At 42.5% G+C, this 20,913-nt stretch overlaps 2 protein-coding genes across 3 annotated transcripts in view; one reads left to right on the top strand and one right to left on the bottom strand.

The window, feature by feature from the left end:
- The first annotated feature begins 104 nt into the window (after positions 1–104).
- ankrd1b (ankyrin repeat domain 1b (cardiac muscle)) lies at positions 105–8,884 on the top strand. Its single transcript, XM_078565987.1, has 9 exons — positions 105–241; positions 2,257–2,463; positions 2,706–2,837; positions 2,929–3,036; positions 3,126–3,224; positions 4,005–4,103; positions 4,199–4,297; positions 5,309–5,407; positions 7,511–8,884. Exons 1-9 carry the CDS (start codon positions 215–217, stop codon positions 7,607–7,609), a joined length of 969 nt encoding a protein of 322 aa, XP_078422113.1. The 5' UTR covers positions 105–214; the 3' UTR covers positions 7,610–8,884.
- A 5,528-nt stretch (positions 8,885–14,412) lies between these two features.
- Positions 14,413–20,913, bottom strand: part of rpp30 (ribonuclease P/MRP 30 subunit) — a 38,230-nt gene continuing 31,729 nt past the window's right edge. For both annotated transcript variants that reach the window (XM_078565985.1, XM_078565986.1), the window contains 2 exons: positions 20,033–20,112; positions 14,413–14,768 (listed from right to left, as the gene is read on the bottom strand). In XM_078565985.1, coding sequence (XP_078422111.1) covers positions 14,656–14,768; positions 20,033–20,112 — 193 coding nt within the window. In that variant the 3' untranslated portion in view covers positions 14,413–14,655. The remainder of the gene's footprint in view (positions 14,769–20,032; positions 20,113–20,913) is intronic.

Genomic DNA, 20,913 nt, shown 5'->3' with positions numbered 1-20,913 from the left:
ATCACGCCTCCCACTATGCCCGGAATGACAAGGAAGCGGTGGTCCTGACCGATCCCTGGGTAAAGCTCCCAGCTTGGAACATGACCTCATTCAGAGGCGCCAATTTTATATATAAGGGATGTAGAGGCTGGGAGGCTCATCAGAAGTTTGCAGTGGGCACTGAGGGAACTCAACTGGATTCAAGGAGTCTTCCTTTCCAATAACTACTGGCAACATGGTTATGCTACGAGTTGAAGATCTGGTAAGAACTTTAATGCAATCAACCCATATTATTAAAGATATCTTATTCAGCGGTTGTTTTTACATGAATTGCAGGTTATATGTAATGTCCCTGCTAGTGATAAATATCCTATACCAGAGTTTAAAAATATTGTCATTCGATTGTAAATGGTTTTCTAACAGGATCCATTGATTCAAGTGAAAGGAACAATATTTAATGTGTGAATCATATATGAGCATGCATTAGTGTATTTCTGCAATAACTATGAATATTAGTCTCGGTTAAATGTTTTATAAGACAGGAGAATACGTCAACAATTTAATACATTGTGATTAAACAGAACGGCAATGATAAGTTACAGAATGAGAATAATACACAGCAGCATGAACGTATCATCGCTTCTTTATTGGTGAATGACCCAGGGTATCTTGGCGTTCAAACGGCCACAGTAACGATGATATTCTATTAGGTAGAAAGTTGCATTAATAAATCAGCGAAAACTCTTACGTTTTATGGACAGTTGGTTTGATTAAGTGACAGGGACTATGAATTCAAACATGAAATTTGCTTAAAAATATATCGCAAATGGATTTATCGGACAGTTTAACTGGACTGGGATATTGTCCGTAATTTCATCCACAATAAAAGTCATTCCTCCTAAATTGGAATTTGATAAACTGGAGTAGATGGTAATTCAGTTCGTTTCTATTGGAGGAGACCGGCGCTCTGGATAGTGAACAAAAATAAAAATACATGGAAAAACTCAGCAGGTCTGAAAGCATCTGCGGAGAGGAACACAGTTAACGTTTCGAGTCCCTATGACTCTTCAACAGAACTAAGTAAAAATAGAAAAGAGGTGAAATATAAGCTGGTTTAAAGGGGGAGGGGGGGCAGGTAGAGCTGGATAGAGGGCCAGTGATAGGTGGAGATAACCAAAAGATGTCATAGACAAAAGGACAAAGAAGTGTTAAAGGTGGTAATATTATCTAAGGAATGTGCTAATAGGTGACATTAAGGGTAGAAAACAGGACGAGCAAGGTACAGATAGCCCTGGTGGGGGTGGGGTGAGGGGAAGGGATCGAAATAGGCTAAAAGGTAGAGATAAAACAATGGATGAAAATATATTTAAAAATAATGGAAATAGGTGGGAAAAGAAAAATCTATATAAATTATTGGGAAAAAGGGGGATCGGAAAGGGGGTGGGGATGGAGGAGAGAGTTCATGATCTAAACTTGTTGAACTCAATATTCAGTCCGGAAGGCTGTAAAGTGCCTAGTCGGAAGAGGAGGTGCTGTTCCTCCAGTTTGCATTAAGCTTCACTGGAACAATGCAACAGGCCAAGGACAGACATGTGGGCATGAGAGCAGGGTGGAGTGTTGAAATGGCAAGCGACAGGGAGGTCTGGGTAATGCTTGCGGACAGACCGAAGGTGTTCCGCAAAGCGGTCACCCAGTATGTGTTTGGTCTCTCCAATGTACAGGAAACAGCATTGGGAGCAGCAAATGCAGTGGACTAAATTGAGGGAAGTGCAAGTGAAATGCTGCTTCACTTGAAAGGAGTGTTTGGGCCATTGGACGGTGAGGAGAGGGGAAGTAAAGGGGCAGGTGTTGCACTTTCTGCGGTTGCATGGGAAGGTGCCGTGGGAGGGGGTTGAGGTGTAGGGGGTGATGGAGGAGTGGACCAGGGTGTCCTGAGGGAATGATCCCTGAGGAATGCCTGGGGGGAGGGGGGGGGGGGGGAGCGGTGGTGAAGGGAAGATTGTTTGGTGGTGGCATCATGCTGGAGTTGGCGGAAATGGCGGATGATGATCCTTTGAATGCGGAGGTTGGTGGGGTGATAAGTGAGGACAAGGGGGACCCTATCATGGTTCTGGGAGGGAGAGGAAGGTGTGAGGGCGGATGCGCGGGAGATGGGATAAACACGGTTGAGGGCCCTGTCAACCACCATGGGTGAACTGGTTTCCGCATGGTTGTGCTCAACGCGGCTGAAGGGGCCTCCTCCGCCCGAATTAATTAATTTCGTGTCTTTTCCACCAGGTGACTGGCAAGAAGAGTGAGGTTAAATCCGCGGGATGGGAGGCCGAGCCGCGGAGGGTGCAAGAAGAGTTTGGAAATGGAGAATACTGTGCCGCGATGGCAATCGAGAAGCAGGATGGGCTGAAAGCCCAGACAGCGCCATTCCCCTTCATCCCCAGCCACAGCCACCAGAAAGAGCAACTACAGCCAGTGCCACACAGCAAAAACGTACGCTCCTTGGGGAAAAATTAATTTCTCTCGTATTCCCTTCACAGCCTCGTATTCAAAGGCCAGCGACTTACCCTTGCTCCAGCTTACATGCCGAGCAGTGCGTCTAACTCGAATTGCAACCTAACACCATTCAAATTATATCACATTTACCTTTCGACCCCTTAGGCTTTTCAGTGTTGATGTGTGCCAGCGCTAGGGTGTGTTCGGCTTTCACTAACGATTCTCGTTGTTGTGTTTAGATAAAGCCAAAGGAGCAGAGGCTGAAACTTGAAACGATAGATGACCTTCAATTCATCGTCAGGTTGAAGAAGAAGAAGCAATCTAAGGCCATTGTTGTAGAGCCCCCAGCAGAGCAGGAAGCCGAGACTGTCGTAAGTTAAAGGCAACAGGCGCAAAAGTGAGAACATAAAGAAATGGAGCTGGTCTTCTAAAAACTAACCCCTTCCCTGTGTTCTGCCCCAGACTGGACCTGTTGATGTGGAAACCTTTTGGAAGGCGGCAGTGGACAACAATCTTGCTGTGATTGAGAAATACCTGGCGGATGGGGGGCATCCAGATGTGTGTGACCAGGTAAAATAAAAAGCCAATCTTTTTTTTGTAATTCTGGCTGATTAAAGGGAACGAAACAAACATTTGTTTTTTTTTATATATTTAAACAGTTTAACAGGACTGCCATGCACCGCGCCTGCTCAGAGGGAAATGGAGAGATTGTACTGAAGCTACTAGAAGCCGGAGCCTCCATTGAGTTTCAAGATATGGTACTGATCCGATCATCAATATCTATCTATAATCGTCCAGACACACCAACGGGTGAAATGAGCGATGCATAAATCGTGCACTTTAAGGCAGTACATTAGGTTAAGGGAATATTAACTCTAATAATTTCTTACAATGACTGCATGAAAGCGTGTTTTTCAATAACTGAACTCCAGGGACTCAATTACAAGGAAGGACAACACAAACTAGGAATGTAAAAGTTTAAGGGATGATTAAATCAAAGTTTTCAAGATACTAAAGAGAATTAATATCATAGGTAGTGCGAAACTATTTCCATTGGTTGGTGAGTATAGGACTAGGGAACATAGCCTGAGCATTAGAGATAGACTTTTTAAGGATGGAGTTAGGAAACATTTCTGCATGCAGAGAGCAATAGAAGTTGGAAACTTTCTCTTGCAATCAACAATTGATGTTAGATAATTTTTTACTTTTAAATCTGAAATTAATAGAAATTTATTAACCAAAGCTATTAAAGGGTAAAAGTATATTACAGGTCAGCCACAATTTAATTGAATGGCAGAGCAGACTCGAGGGGATAAATAACTTAACCCTGTTCATATGTACCTACAATTTTGTTCTGGTTTGAGGGGGGACACAAGACAAACAGAGCTGAGTGTACACACTGCATGCTGCATTTTCATATGATTTATGCCATCCCGTCGTGTAATTGCAAACGTTTTGTATGGCATTTTAATTCACGTTAATTGCGAAATGTGCGCCACTCATAATAACGACAATTATTTAAATTGCTTCTGGCACAGCTCAATGCAACGGCGGTCCATTGGTCCTGTCGTGGTGGTAGCCTCGAAGTGCTGAAAACTTTGTTAAACAAAGATGCAAATGTAAACGCCAAAGACAAGGTGAGCAGTTATCCGTATTATCAAATATCATGCCAAGATTCACGCGCAATAAAGTCTATTTGCCAATAACTGTTCTCTGCCTTTGTTTCATACAGTTATCTAGTACTCCTTTGCACGTTGCTGTCAGAACTGGACACTATGATTGTGCTGAACACCTTATTGCATGTGGAGCAGATCTGAATGCAAGAGATATAGTATGTATTAACTCATGTAAAAAATCTTTCTATCTATCTATCTATCTATCTATCTATCTATCTATCTATCTATCTATCTATCTATCTATCTATCTATCTATCTATCTATCTATCTATTCGTCTGTCTATCTATCTGCCTTATGATTATATTGGACTCATTTCTTCTGTAAAAGAGAGCTGTAAAAGACGAGGCTATAACAGTGTTTAAATTCCGCGATGATATATAAACTTATATATAAATTTATAAAATTATAACCTAACTTAAACACAGCTCCCTCAGATCAGAGGATCTGAGGAAGGACTGTGAACACAGTTCTGGAGGCGCTAACAAGATACGTTACTTGCCATATGGCCAGCAGAATGACTATTGGCTGGAAACCCTTGGTTTTGGACATTAGGTGTCAAAATTGATGGTCGCTGCTACTGTCGGCCTCTTGGGCTTGCTGCAAAAGTTGACTTTCCTGCATCCGCCTCCAGCCCACTACTAGGCACAGGATCTTACTAAAAGCAGGTTCTGCACCAGGGGAATATTGGGCATCTGCAGCTAATTGGAACTTAGAAGGACTAGCTAGTTTATATCAGGTCAAGTGGAGGGCAGCCATGGGAGGATTTGTGCTTAAGCTGGGAATTGGGGGTGGAAAGAGGAAAACCAACCCACGTTTTAATATTCCATTGTGGGAGCTTACAATTGTTTCAGCATTGCACCCATTTTAATTTGGGAACAGTACTTGTATTCTGCCTGTTGTATAGTAATAAAGAACATTTACATCACTGACTGGTTCGCCGTGCCTAAGCTACGTTGACTTGGGTGAGTGAGGTGTGTCCAGTGAGAGTGAGGTATATCCAGAGAGAATGCACTTGTTCTAGGTAAACAGGCGCCTTACCTCTGTGGATTTTTCAGAGGCTATTTTTGGGGAATTTTAAACAATAGAGCCGGGCTTCTGACTATGGTGAAAACAATGTGATTTTACTGAATAGTAACCTTTATCTCCCAAATGTCACTTTCTGAAGGAAGGGGACACTCCTATGCACGATGCAGTCAGACTGAGCCGTTACCGACTGATGAAGCTGCTGATGATTTACGGAGCCAATCCAACTTTAAAAAACAGCGTAAGTGCAATAATAGACAAATATATTCACTTGCAACCTTTACGGGATTTAAAGCGGAATTTGTTGAAGTTAGATTCTTTGAAGATTGTTTTTTAAAATGGCATAATTTGTTAATCATTTTGAAGAACATATACCAGGAGATTCAGTGGCTAACAAAGGATATGACCAGGGTTAGCTTAAAGCAGCTAAATAGCAATCAGTAAGACAACATTTAGAGCCATTGGAATCTCTAGTTCTATAAAGCCCTTTGATTTTCGGGTTTTATTTTCTCTTGAATGGCGTATCAGAAAGTTAGTGGAAATCGGATGCCAACGAATACATTGGGTGGTTGAGGGGTAAAATTTTCTGCGGACTTTTTCCGTTTCACCGCTGTAAACTCAGTGAAAAATCCATTTACACCTTTGAGTGGTGGAATGCCAGAAGCCCTGAGGAAATTCACCCCTTCCCCATCCCCTCCTCTATGTTCTTTCATAGCCGGAACATTTCGGGTTTAATCAGCAATTTTGGAACGAAGTTAATACCTTTAAGATAGTACAATGCTAGAAGGAACTTGTTTAGCGCAGTAGCTCTGTCCTCGGCGCTTTTGTTCAGTAGCCAACTCCAGATGTAGACCAGAATGGTATCAGGATGATTCTGGTTGATTTGACCTTAAATTTAGGACTTATCTTTTGAGTGGTAATTATCCGACTTAATCAAGCGGAATCCTGACATCAAAAAGCTTACTTGTGATTAATCATGTATGATTATAATTAGATGGAGCATATTGTTTCTCATACACTTGTGGAAATAACATTTTTCAGCTCAATCACACTGTTAGAAGGACCACATGTAGTACTACATTGTTGAAACAATATATAGGCTATAAGTATTTTAAATCTTCTCATTTTGTTTAAATTGTGGGAAGTAATATTGGCAAGTGGGGTTCGCTAAGATAAAATGCAAAATAAAGCTAAGCACTTAATACATTTGCCGTTGATCTCCAACGTTAAAGCAACCTTCATTGTTCGGTAGTGTAAGTCACTTAGAAATTGTGTTGTTTGCCGACAGATATTTTGTCCATTATAAGCAGTTGTACAATAAATCGAATTTGTAGCGAGAATCTTCAAAATCAGTGAATATAATGTTGGTGATAACCTGAAGTAACTTTTCATAATAGAAAATTTGAATTATCTAACAATTTCCACTAAGCAGCATAAATACAACAGTAAACTGGGGATTCAGTGCTTAAAATAAATTCCAAGATAATGTGAATTAAATAACTTTAAATGGTTTAGATTTTGGAGTAATCAGTTTGACAAGTTTAAAGAGCGGTTTAAACATGTTCTTGTACTGTTGAATAAAGTGTGCGTTGACTATAACACCAACTGATTGTCATGCCAGTCAGTATTACCTTCAGCATATGCGCAACTGCACAGCACCGTATTTTGACAGGCAAGTTATGTAAAGTCTACATCTCCACAGCACCAATCTCAACATAGCTGCTCACTTTAAACTCAAAAGTGGTCCTTAGGGAGAGCTTTGCGAGATGTAAGTGTAGTACAGAAATTGCCTGGACTCAAAAAATAATCAACTCGGATGATCAACAAAATGCTTGGATGCAAATTTATTTAAAAAAAAACTTAAGAGGAAATATACTCCAAATCTTTAAAGGAAAGCTGGAAATACCATAGGTCTGTCAGCAGCACTTGAAAGGTGACTTGTCTGACCTATCACCTGCTTAAAACAAAAAGCAGAAATTATTAGATGGCCAGCATGATTTTTACATCAGATAATAGAGAAGCATGAGAGAAATTAAAGACCTTGAAGATACAAAGAACATGTGAATAGCTATATCAGTGGGAGGCAACCCAAGGAAGGGATTAGGAGGTGAATTGAAAGCCTGTGGATCAGGTCTGAAATTAGAACAGGAAAAGCAGGCAAATAGGGTGCAGTATTTCAGCCTTTCCCATTTTGTACACATTGTGGAATCACACTGTAACACCATGGAAGTTTTAAGAATATGTACAACAATGTATTGCTGTGAGCATTTCACAATATTTTAACACTTTTTAACATATTGAATTGTAACAGTTGCATTTTGTAATTGGTGCTGTCTTATTACAGAATGCACAGACACCACTAGATCTTGTTCTACAGTGGCAGACTGGCACAAAGGAAATCCTTAACCAATTTATGGAAAACTCACAGAAGTCACCAAAGTGAAGTTTGCTGCAGTGCGAAAAAAAATTACATCCCACCCCCCTCTCCCAAGAATGCCAGGTGCACTCTCCTAGTGTGGCGATTTGTGAGAACTTCAACACACTCACAATTGATTTGTCCTTAGAATTGAGTTTAATAATTTAAACTTGTTGTGGTAATGTGATAATTTATTGCAATCGCTTCAGTTCTTAACTTGATGAAAATGGACTAAGAGACCTGAAAAGTCAAGATTGTATTCAAAGAAGATTGGAATCTCTGTTGATCTTTTTGACTGTCAGTAACAAAGTTTACTCTGGGATTCTGGAACGTTGAAGGAACAAGGCTGGGTGACACTGGAGATCTGAAAGTTGCAGTGTTTTGTTGGTGTATGGTTAAAGTTTTAGACACACTGGGAGGGATAAGGTTTTTAAACACTTGCTTGAAAGGTTTCACTATTTGATATCTAATCAGCAATGGCGTAATTAAGTTCCATAACATTCCCCCCACCATGTCTATTGAGATGGCAATTCAATTATTAAAAGTTATTTAAAAATAGTTGGATTTGAAACTGGGATCTTGAATGAAATGAAGGTGTGAGTAAGTACTGTATATGGAAAGTCAGTGAGGACTTATGAAGCTTATGAACTGAATAATTAGGATGTGATTGACTGTATTTATGATGTAAAATTTGTATATTTATATAATGTTTTAAATTTGTAAATTTTGCATACATTTTAAGCATTTACTGTTATTTATCTGCAATTGAATTAAGAAAGAGTAAGGCTACTTTTAAAAATAGAATATGATTCCAATAGCTTGGACAAAATGTGAATTTTGTATTGGGTGGCACAATAATGGGATGCAGCTAAGGGAAAGTTTAGCAAGGAAAGATGGTTTGATTCTGGTGGTTGCTGAGAGGACAGGAAGACTCGGGGATTTATAATGTCATACCTATGGACATGTGGCAGAACAGAATGCAACCTGATCTCAGCAAATGTAGGCAAGGGGCTTTCACCATTGGTGGGCTCTTGTGCCCAGCCTCTGCTTTTGGATAATTATGGGCAGGCTGCCCAAGATTACATGCTTGAAGCTCCACCAGCACGATACGGTGTCCCACAATGTTTATCCGCTTGTCTTCTGCAAAAAGGGGGCAATTTCTGACATATTTCATGTTGCATTGAGTTCTATTTTAAAACAAAAGCTTTTGTATGGTCCTTTTCTGTATTTTTACCTGAGATTTTTCTCAGAAAATATTGAAAGCAGCATTGTAGACAGAACATAAATAAAGTATGAACATGGGATTGAGACTCTTAAAAAATAATTTCAAGCATGCTAGTAATTATATCACATCATTCACATCAGAGTGCTGACATTTGTGACATTTGTGAAGGTAAGGGATACAAAACAGTAGACCGTTAAGATATCAGTGCGACCTAATAGGAAATTGTGATTTAACAATTCAAAGGACCTACCAATCTTCTGCAGTGAGATTAAAGCTGTGCATTCAGTATGTGGCACAGCAAATATCCAAATAATTGGGTAACTAATTACGTCCAGTCACAGGGCTTTCCGGTAATGTCCATTGGAAACAACAATTACCACAACTACCAAGATACTTCTTCCTATCCTATTTTCTGACTCCATTCCTTTCTCCTGATTGTTATATTTGTGTTGGTGATAGCACCTTCCATATCAAAGCAATGGCAATGTACTTTTCTTAGTCGAGGACCATGTTCTGTTGTGGTCCTTCCCATTTCACATGTTTTTTTCTCCTTCATCCACAATACAACTCCACCAGGATTGGGTACTGCTTTTTCCCCCCAATAACCAACCATATTCACCAGATCACCCTCCCATATTTCTGCCATCTACATTACCCCACCAATAAATGCATTCCCCCCTCCCTCCATGTCCTGATTCACTCCTCTGGCACCCATACAAACTGTTGTCCTTTCGCTGGCACCTTCCCTTGCAAATGCAGGAGTTCCAACATCTATCCACTTACCTCCTCCCAGTTTACATGCATTTCCACTAAACTGTATCCACTATTAATGGTGCAGTTTCCTCTACACTAGGGAGACCAAATACAGGATTGAGATAAGACTCCTGAACACATTTGCAAGCATAATTCCAAGCCCAATCATTTGTTACTTCAGTTCCTCATCACACTCCTGCCTTTGACCTTACACGAAGGTCAGCCTAAATTTGAGGGCTAGTACCCAATCACTCAATTAGTTAGTTTTTAGTTGTCTGGCTTTAACTGATTTAAACCTCAACTTTAGGTTCAGTCAATGGATGAGGCAGCATATCAGGGATGGGGAGAAGGGTGACAGTTGGGCTCTCAATGTGAACAGTTTTAGGGTGTGCTTCACCTTTAGTGTCAACCTACTTTCTTCCTGTCCAAAGCTACTAGATTCTTTACCACTTTGCCAGATTTTTTTTCAGACCCCAGCTGTCTTGGATTCTCAAGTTGTGTACCCTAATGTCTTCAATTTTCCTTTCCCTTATTGGCTCATGTTAACATTATAGTATTTACAGCAGGGAGGCAGGCCATTTAGCCAAACAGGTGTATGCCACGATTTATGTTCCTCAGGCCTTTCACCCTTCTTCATCTAACCCCATGACCATCAATATATCCTTCCGTTCCTTGCTTCCATATTATATATATATATACATATAGCCTCATCATAAATGCTTCAATACTACATGGCTCAACTAATCCCTTCGGCAAAGTTCCACATTCTAACCACTCTCTGGGGAAACTTTCTTCTAAATTCACTGTTGGATTTATTAGTGACTATCTTATATTTATGACACTGAGTTCTGGTCTCCCCCACAATTGGAAACAACTTCTCTATATCTGCCTGCTCAAACCCTTTCATAATCTTAAAGGCATCTATCAAGTCACCGCAGTGTTTTCAAACAAAGAATCTCAGCCTGTTCAATCTTTCCTTATAGGTATAACCTGTTAGTTCTTGTATCATTCTGGTAAATCTTTTGTTGCACCTTAAGTGTCTCTATATCCTTTTCACAATATGGAAACCAAACTGTTCATAGTACTCCAAATATGGCCGAACCAAGGGTCGATACAAGTTTAACATCCCTCTAGAAATGAACCCCAATGTTTTGTGTTTTTTTTAAAAATAGCCTTATTAGCCTGCATTGCTACTTTGGTGATTTGTGTAGCTGTACCCAAGATCCCTATGCTCCTCTTTTTCATTCAGACACTTATTTTCCAAACTAAATGCATCACCTCACATCAGCGTTGGGAAACCAGGCACATCAATTGAGGTGAAAACTTGAAGGATTCAGGAATTAAGTGCCTTTACACTTACCTTCTGGATCAAGGTGTCTTCATGAAGAGCCTCCATGATTGGGTGCCCACACCCTGCCCCAAACCAAGATCATCAACCCCCTCCATCCCCATATTTTCAGAAAATTCTTTAAGGCATTGGCAAACATTGGCTTCATCTCAGATGATGTTCATTGCTATACAACAGAAAGAATATGCAAATACAGAAAGTAGAATGATCTTATAGGACACCACAACTCCACAGAGCCCATTGCAGGTTTACAATGCAGGGTCCGTAGCTTAAAAAACTATGGGTCAGTGATGTTATGTTTTGAAGAGAGACAAATATGACATAATCTCCTGATCCTCCTTTCTTAGTTGGTTTACACAATAGTTCACGGCTGGGTGATAAGATTCAGATGCAAAACAGCCAATATTTGTTGTACTAGGGATAAATGCAAGTTGTTGTTGATATCTAAATCATATTATTTCACAGTATCACAGTATTTTTACAGTGCAGGAGGCAGCTATTCGCCCCATCAAGTCTGCACTGGCTCTCTGAAAGAGCATTCTACCTAGTCCCACTCCCCTGCCTTATCCCTGTAACCTTGCACATTCTCTCTCTCTTCAGATAGCAATCCAATTCCTTTTTGGATACCTCAATCAAACCTGCCTCCACCTTCCTTTCAGGAAGTTTATTCCAAACTCCAACCACCCTCTGTGTGAAAAACATTTTCCTCATCACATTTACTCCTTTTGCCAATTATTTTGAATCTGTGCCCTCTATTTCTTGTTGTTCTCTTGAGTGGGAGTAGTTTCTCACTATTTACCCTACTCATCTCTCAGGATTTTAAATACCTCTATCAAGTCTCCTCTCAGCCTTCTTTTCCCCAAGGAAGAGAGTCCCAACCTCTCCAATCTATCCTCATAACTACAGCTATCGCTGGAATCATTCTTGTGAATTTCCTGTGTGCTCTCTCCAAAGCCTTCACATTCTTTCTGAAGTATGGCACCCAAAACTGGATGCAGTACTCCAGCTGAGACCTAATACCTTATACAAGTTCAATATGACCTCCTTACTCTTGTACTTAATGCTTTTATTAATAAAGGCAAAGATATTATATGTTTTTTTAACTGCTCTCAATATGCCCTGACATCTTCAATGACCTATGTATGTATACATCGAAGTCCCTGTTTCTGCACCTCCTTTAGAGGCTTCCCCTTTATTTTATACTGTCTCACCATATTCTTTCTGCCAAAATGAATCACCTCACACTTCTCTGCATTGAACTTCATCTGCCACTTATCTGCCCAATCCACCAACATGTCTATGTCCTTCTGAAGTTCAAGGCTATCCCCATCACAGTTGACAACATTTCCAATCTTCGTATCATCTGCAAATTTTGAAATCATGCCTTGCACACCAGTCTAGGTCATTAACATACATTAGGAAGAGCAAAGGTCCCAACACTGACTCCCGGGGAACTCCACTACAAACCTTCCTCCAATCTGAAGAACAACCATTTATCACAACTCAGTTTCCTGTCACTCAGCCAATTTCTTATCCAAGTGCCTACTTTCACTTTTATTCCATGACCTAGGATGTTGCTTAAATCTGTTGTGTGGCACTGTATCAAATGATTTTTGAAAATCCATATACACATCAACAGCATTGCCCTTATCAACCTTCTCGTTACCTCCTCAAAAAACTCCAGCAAGTTAAACATTACTTCCCCTTAATGAATCCATGTTGGCTTTCCTTAATTATCCTGCGCTTGTCTATTGATTTTATCCCATTCTATGGTTTCCAGAAGTTTCCCTACCACTAAGGTCAAATTGACTGGTCTGTAGTTGCTAGCTTTATCCTTGCATTCCTTTTTGAACAAGTGTGTAACATTCACAATTCTCCAGTCCTCTGGCACCTCCCTTGTGTCTTAAGACTGGAAGATTACCACTAATGTCTCTGTAATTTCCACTCTCACTTCCCTCAGTACCCTTGGATGCATCTCATCCAGTCCTGGTACCTTATCTATTTTAAGTAAAGATAGCCTTTCCAACACTACCTTCCTCTCAATTGTAGGTTCTTCTAGTGTACCAGTTACTTACTTTCTCACCACAGCCTGGGTAGCATTCTCTTCCTTTGCGCAAAGCACTCATTCAACACCTCCACAAGTCCCCTTTTTTGTCTCTAATCTTTAAGTAACCTTTTATTATTTACATGCTCAGAGCCACTTTCATGTTAGTTGCCAGCCTCTTTTTAGGCTTGCTCCTTGCTTTTATTAGTTTCGTCATTTCCCCCTGGTCTTTCTATATTCAGCTTGACTCGCCATTGTATTTTCTACCTGACATCTGTCACATGCACACTTTTCATTTTTACTTCTCTCTCGTCATCCAGGGCGCTCTGGATTTATTTATCCTACCTTTCCCCTTCAAGGGAATATACTTTGATATTGCCTGCGATACTTTTTCATTGAAGGTGGTCCATTGTTCAGCCACCGTCTTTTCTGCCAACATTTGATTCCAACGCACTCAAGTCAGATGCTTTCTCATCCCATTGAAGTTGACTTTTTCCCAATTAATTATCTCTGCTCTGAATTGTTCCCTGTCCTTTTCCATGATTAACCTAAACCATATGATACAATGGTCACTGCCTGCTGGAGGCTCTCCCACTGATATTTGATCCACTTGGGCCAATTCATTCCCCAGAACCAGGTCCAAAAGTGCATGCCCCCTCATTGGGCTGGAAACATACTGCTGCAGAAAAATTATCTTGAACATTCCAGGAACTGTCATCCCTCTGTACTATTCCCACCTCAGTCTATATTTAGATAATTGAAGTCCCCCATTATGATTACACTATAATTCTTGCAGCCTCTGCGTAATTTCTTTGCAAATTTGTTTCTCCACATCCCTTCCACCATTATATACACCATTTATATACAACACCAATCAACGTTATTGCACCTTTTTCATCCCTTACCTCTAGCCAGAGAGATTCTGTCCTTGACCCCCCTGGAACATCCTCTCTCTCCAGTACTGTAATGCCATCTCTAACCAATATTGCCACTTCCCCCACCAACCCCTTTTCTTCCTTTCCCGTCTCTCCTAAACATCTTGTACCCAAGAATATTTAACATTCAGTCCTGCCCTTTGTTGAGCCAGGTCTCCATTATAGCAATAATATCATAGTTCCATTCCTCAACCTGTGCCTGCAGTTCACTAGTCTTCTTAATCTCACTCTGTGCATTCACATACATGCACATTAGCCCTGATTTAGGCTTTTTTTACTTTCCCCTTTACTCTGACCCCATCTGATGACTTATGATTGCCTACTCTAATTCTATCAAAGTCTCCAAGTATTCGATCTACCTTGATGCTACTGTCTGATAGATACTCCTTTCTATAAGAATTTAATAAAAGCTTGCAAGATGGATGAGAACTATGTCAGTTGTGGTGCATTGTTCAAGGATATTCACTTTTTCTGAAGTTGTACCCACTAGCATCTTTGAAAATGAATTTCTCACCAAGTAGAAAATCAGGTTTAAAAGAATTTTATTTTGAGCTAACAGATGTTTAATGTGCTGCAGAACTTAATTAGTCACAAGCTCCTAATTTTGTGCATTCAAGATCACTGATGAATAAAATGTTAAATGGTAATTATAAGAGCATTGTAATTTAATTAACAGTGCAATTTCAATGCAGTTATTTGTAAAAAAAACAAGTATGTTTGCAAATTTAGAAATCCAGTTATAAGTCTGACAATGGCGTTTTCCCATCATCAGTCACTTTTGGTCTTAGCTCGTTTGGAAAGAGGTCTCCCTTCATCCTTCTCTTCAGTTGCTGGAACTTTCCTCATTGTATAGATCACGCCTAATGCAGTCTTTCTGGTTTCTGTTTTGAAAACACGATTCAAAGGTTAGTTTAAAGTGAGTTCATTCATGCAGCCAGTATAGGAACACAGGGAGGCCCTTCAGCCCATTCTTTACTACAACATATGTTCCTGTTCATTTCAGCATTACAGAAAACAATGGCATTTTGAAAATGTTATATTGTACACAGAAAGTTGTATAATTATCTACACCAAGCAAATTTTAGGTGAGTAAAATAACATCCATGTTTAGTCTGCAATGGGCACTTGAGGCTGACTTATTTTGTGTGACCACAAAATCTTGAAACAGATTGAGACTGAAGCCCAGATTTTCACATCAAGTTGGTGCAATGCTCCTGCATGACTGTTTTAAACTCCACTTCATACTGTAGGATATAGGATCATCTCTGGAATACTGCACGAGTTCCTAACCTGACACTTGCTCTTGCATTCCTTTCTGACAGGGCTGCCCTTGATAATATACGGCACCACAGACTTTTTGCTCAAAAATTCTGTTCACCATATTAATCAAAAGTAGACATACTATAAACTTGTGTGGTACCACATTTAGTACAGGCAATGGATTGAGAAAATATTAAACTTACTGTTATGGCACAGCTGATGGTAAATGCTGAGGTGTTCAAATCCCAAAGGGAAACTTGAAACAACTGCCACAACTTGTTTTGTAATTTGTATAAGTTTCGAGATGCATGCCTTGAATTCAGTAGTAATAATACCACTAAGTCTTATAGGGTTATAGGGTTTTACAAAACTAGATTAAACATTTATTAGAAGAAATGACTTTAAATACATACATAGATCTACAAATTATGGCAACTTCTAAATCCCCTATTTAATCTGACACGTTTTCGTTAAGGCAACAGTAAGACACATATTTTCAAAAGGACCAGGCAAAGTAAACAATACCCTGAACAGTCAAATTCAAAGTAGGTTCCCTTAACTTCAGTCCCTAAAGGTAACAGTTTGGTACATACAGGCTGAAGGCGTCACACTTGTTGATTCTTAGACTGCCTTCCCTTATACACAGCCTTTGCTCCTTTATACATATTTTCCCTTTTTGAATGCAAATACCCATTGTTTCACTGTCTTTGGACTTTACCTTCCTGATAATAAAAATCTCTCATAGCACTAAGTTTTACCAGTAATCTTTGGGGAAGAAATAAACACACTGGATGGAATTTTCCCAAATTTGCACTAAGCGCGATAGTGTTCTACTGATGACGATGGTTGGTTTTCATGCCGTATCTTCCCAAACCTACCTCATTATTCATGCATTCCTGGGAAACACTGTTTCCATGGCGGGTGGGCTCTCATTTGCCCTCCCACCATCAGCCTGCCATTGCATCAGGCCGACCACCATGTTTAAAAGGCAGCCACCAGCACATCACTACCAGCTCACCGCTGCTGCCTGGGAGACGTGGCCAGCAAAGGGAAAAAGCTCACAGCTCCGCGGTTTAATGACAGGTCCCTCGAGCGACTGCTGGATGCTGTGGAGGCCTGCCGGGATGTCCTCTACCCCTGCTCTTGTCGCAGGATGGGTAGCAATGCAAGCAATCCAGCTTGGGAGGCAGAGGCAGCCATGGTCAGCACCAATGCTCTTCAGAAGAGGACAGCCACCCAGAGCCGGAAGAGGATGAATGATCTCCTCCACTCCGCCAGGGTAAGTCACTCTTTTCATCACTCTCAACTCTCACACTTACAAACCCAGCACACATCCACAGGGCCCTCACTCTCTGCCAGTTCAAGGGACATCACAAATCTCTCACACACACCGTCATTGTCCTCAGCCCATCCATGGGACCACCCGCACAGGCCAGGGACATTTATCATCTGGCCTGACAGGCATCTTGCTTCCTCTTTCTCCATCTTTATCCACACAGGGCAACCTGGCACACAAGAGAGAGGGGCCGCAGACCGGTGGTGGAATGCTCGAAATCAAGGTCCTCAAGGACTTTGAAAACAGAGCCATCCAGCTGGCTGGTGTGGATCTGGACCGGTCCTGCGCTACCAAGTGAAGATCCATCAGTGCAACATCCATCAGGCAACCATGCCGTGAGTGATGTGTCCTCTTTCACAGGCCACTGCCATGCACTAATTATCTCCCCTTGCTTTCGAAGGCACATCTGGCAAACAGCCAACAGAGTCCATGACCCGGGACCTCCAATCAAGCCCCAAAGAGGGGAATCTGAAGGTACCCTCCTCGAAGTTCCGTCACAGCGCTCATCCACACTCTCCACCAGCACAGAGAGACACACTTTGGTGGGACCTAGCTTTAGGACAGGCATGAGATCACAATCTGGTGAGCACATCGCACTGTCTGATCCACAGCAGGCAGCGGTCCCTGAAATTTGGAGGACTGCTGGAGGCCAGAAATTTGCTAAGTCTGGGTCAGATGACGAGCCTCTGGATTCAGTCATGTCACAGTTGCTGGAGCTGCAAAGGCAAGCTCGGGGGCACCAGGAAGGGATGTCCGTTGCATTCTTCAGATTGCAAGGCATGTTGGAGGAGTCCGTTCACCTTCAGGCTGAGGTGATGGTGCATTGGCATGCGATGCACCGAGTTCAACACTGGTAGGATGGCGGCCGCCATGGAGACCTTGGTCCAGGATGTCGCTCTTGCATTGCTGCATGGGCTCAACTCTATCGCTGATACCATAGTTGGCCTACAACAATGTGTATGAGAGGTGTGTAGGGCAGCTCGGTCTTGCTCCAGCTACCCCCTCCCCTCAAGGAATCAGCCAGAGGTCCACAGGACCCATAGGGAGGAGGATCAGCAGGTGTACATTCCGGCCCCCTCCACCCAGGTGACTCTGGGAGTGACCGGCCCATTCGATTCCCCTTTTCCTGTGATCTCAGCAGCTACAGCTTCACAGGCCAAAGAGGGTGCCACTGCCACACAGCAGGACCCTGAAAGCAGTCCAAGGCCTTCCAATTCTCAGCCCTCCAGAGGTCATATTCTGCCCGCCAAAGTCATTACAGACAGGGCATTGTAGTGAGCAGGCCGCCTCCACCTCCACTGTGGAAGTCCAGGGAGCACCAAGACGTAGGGGCAGGGTTAGGAAAGTTGAGAATGAGTTACACAGTCTGTGTGCGGGTGTTAATCGCTGGTACATACTGTTCACTATTGTCAATAAACTCCCAAGAATGTCTCCCTGCCTATGGCTCCTTGTTCTGATGAGCAGTGTTCTTGTCACTCAGATGTGAAACCTTTGTGCACAAGATAAAGGCACGTGTCTCGGTCCAGGGCCTTTACTTGTGTGCGGTGCAGCCTTCAGGCCAAAGTGATGGTCCACCGACACAGTCCCTAGAAACATTACTGATGCTTGCATCTCAGCGGTACTTGTCATAGCTGCCAGAATGTAGTGGGCAGGCGCCACAAAGTTCTCTCATTCTCTTGATGTGCTCTCAGCACCTTTAAGGAGAGGCTGGGCTCCAACACTTCAGAATCTGTGGCCAATGATGCTGTGCTCCAGCTCCTGAAGGCAGACAAAGCATTAGGTGCCTCTAAAGTTTGACTGCATCTCTATGATATGACCCTGATCATGGAGCGCAAGCCAGACAGGAGTCAGACTCTCTCAGAGGTTATAAGAAGATTTATGGAGTGTCCTCACAGCATGTCGCCGTCATCCTCCTGCAATCGAGCGATTATTAGGGTCTCCACTGTAACTCCTTGACAGGAGAATTCCTCAGAGGGTACTCACGCTGCCATAAGCCAGGCTGGAGTCAAACGTTCACAAATGCGCTGAGATGATCTATGGGGTCACCTCACTGCATGTCATCATCCTCCACAAATCTAGCAGCTATGAGGGCCTTCTGACCATGCCTGCCTTGTCTAACCAGTGCAAGGGCCTCATCCCTGTCACCGTCACCTCCGAGGGCCTCCTCACCCTCATCCCCCTCGGCATCCTCCTCATCGGAGGAGATGCGCAGCTCCTCCAACTCTTCCTCAGCCAGCTCATGCCCCGTTGGAGTGCCAGGTCGTAAAGGCTGCAGCAGACGATGACAATGTGCGACAACCTCTGTGGACTGTATTACAGGGCTCCACCAGACCGGTCCAGGCACCAAAACCTCATCTTCAGCATCCCGATGGTCTGCTCCACCAAGTTGCGAGCTGCAGCGTGAGCCTCATTATACCACTGCTCTGCTGCAGTCTGAGACTGTTGCACAATGTCATCAGCCACTAGCCCTTGTCCCTGAGGAGCCACGTCCGCAGCCTCTGCGGACTCTGGAAGATTCCAGGGATCTGCGAGTGACTGAGGAAGTAAGCATCATGCAAACTCCCTGGAAACAGTGCACACACCTGCAGGATGCGTTTCTGGTGGTTGCATATCAGCTGCACATTGAGTGGAATCCCCTGAAGTTAATGTAGTCCACTGTGTGCAACGACGGAGACCGGAGTGCTACATGGGTGCAGTCGATCGCACCCTGCACCTGTGGGAATCCCGAGATCCAGATGAATCCAATGGCCCTTGCATCCTGGCTGTCCTGGGCAAAATGCACAAAGTTGTGCCCTCGAGAAGATGGCATCATGACCTCATGGATGCATTTGCGGGTGGTGGCTTGTGATATCCCACAGAGGTCACCTGTGGAGCCCTGAAAGGAGCCATTGGCTTAGAAATTGAACGCCGCGGTCACTTTCACAGCCACTGGTATTGGATGCCCTCCATGTTCCCTGGGTGCCAAGTCCTGCAGTAAGCAGCAGATGTGAATGACCAGGTCCCTGCAGAAGGATGGTCAGTTTATACAGGTGGCCACTTTGTTCGTCTACACGGCCCCCCACCTCAATTCTTTGTGCGCGGGATCCAACGCCAGGGCAGCAGTTGCCCGCCCCCCACCACCAACGACAGCAATAGTCGCCCCAGAGGCTGGGCAGTTGCTCCCAGACACCACCCCCCCAAAAACAGGCAGGGCGGCACTTCACCTTGGCCTCCCCGGTGCCCCTAAGGCCTGCAAAGCGATTTGTGGAAAACTATGCTGTTCACTGAGCTCAGCTCCCCCAAAGTGAAGGCCAGCAAGTGCACGTCGCCTGCGTGCTGCTGTGAAATACGTCGATGTGCTTTCCCGCTGATGTGAATGGATGATCTGGCAGGGGTCCAAGAGCCTGGTGGGATGGCCTTTTAATATGATGTATTACAATGAGCTCCTCGGCGATCTGCCTTCCCACTGTCGTGAAACTACTTGTGACATATTGTCTGCACATGCCACTTCATGCCCGCTGGTGAAAATATTAAATGACTAAGGCTGTTCCATCTGAGTGCATTACTTACCTCCATGCAAAAGGGCTGCTCTGCAGTTGGTTGACACGGCAGCTTTGGCATCTCCTTCAGTTAAGCCAAAAAGCAACCCCCTTGCAGTAACTTAGTCAAGGACTACAACTTTATAGTATAGCAATAATATTTTCTTACCCCTATAACTAGCTTTTACTATTATAAAATTTTATTATTCAATGTAAATTATACATGGAAGTTAGGTCTAGTTAACATCTCTATCAGCATAATGAATATCATTCCTGGTTTTGTATCCTTAATAATTGATTGCTGCGGCCTTATTATGGGCAATCTAGTTATTTCACCGATTCTTTTCTCTACATTGCATTCTGTGCATGGGGTGCACACAAAGCATAAGCTTCTATTATGGAGCTTACAAAGCAAGACCTCATTGGGTACAAGATTAAGATGAGATCAATGAATCACATGGAATATTGGTAGTTATTGGCTGTCAAGAACCATGCGATAATAATGGTGTGAAATTTAATTCAAAGTAGGAATGAGGGTGTTACTTATTTCAACCTTTGCCTGACTTTAAGTAATACATAATTTGTCACTTAGTCCAGTTAGTAGCACACTCACTCTTGGGCAAGTAGGCCATGGTTCAAGCCCAATGCTAGGCTTCTGACTGCAATTTAGGCTACATTCTAGAGCAGTATTGGGCAAATGCTACATTGATAGGAGCCCATCTTTTGGATGAATAGACAAATTAAAATCCTACCTACCTATTTAAGTGATTGTAATTATTTGAAGAAAAGCAGGAGGCTTTTGTAGCATCAATGGCCAACATTCCTTCCTAAAACCTTACCTCTATAAAAATAGCTTAAATAATCATTTATTCATCTTGCAGGATATCGCTCATATATATTTGTGTGCATAGT

Source organism: Cetorhinus maximus, chromosome 20 (assembly GCF_964194155.1).
Source record: "Cetorhinus maximus chromosome 20, sCetMax3.hap1.1, whole genome shotgun sequence".
In the NCBI taxonomy this organism is placed as follows: domain Eukaryota; kingdom Metazoa; phylum Chordata; class Chondrichthyes; order Lamniformes; family Cetorhinidae; genus Cetorhinus; species Cetorhinus maximus.
The sequence above is the reverse complement of the archived record's forward strand: the minus strand, read 5'-3'. Positions and strand labels throughout refer to the sequence as shown.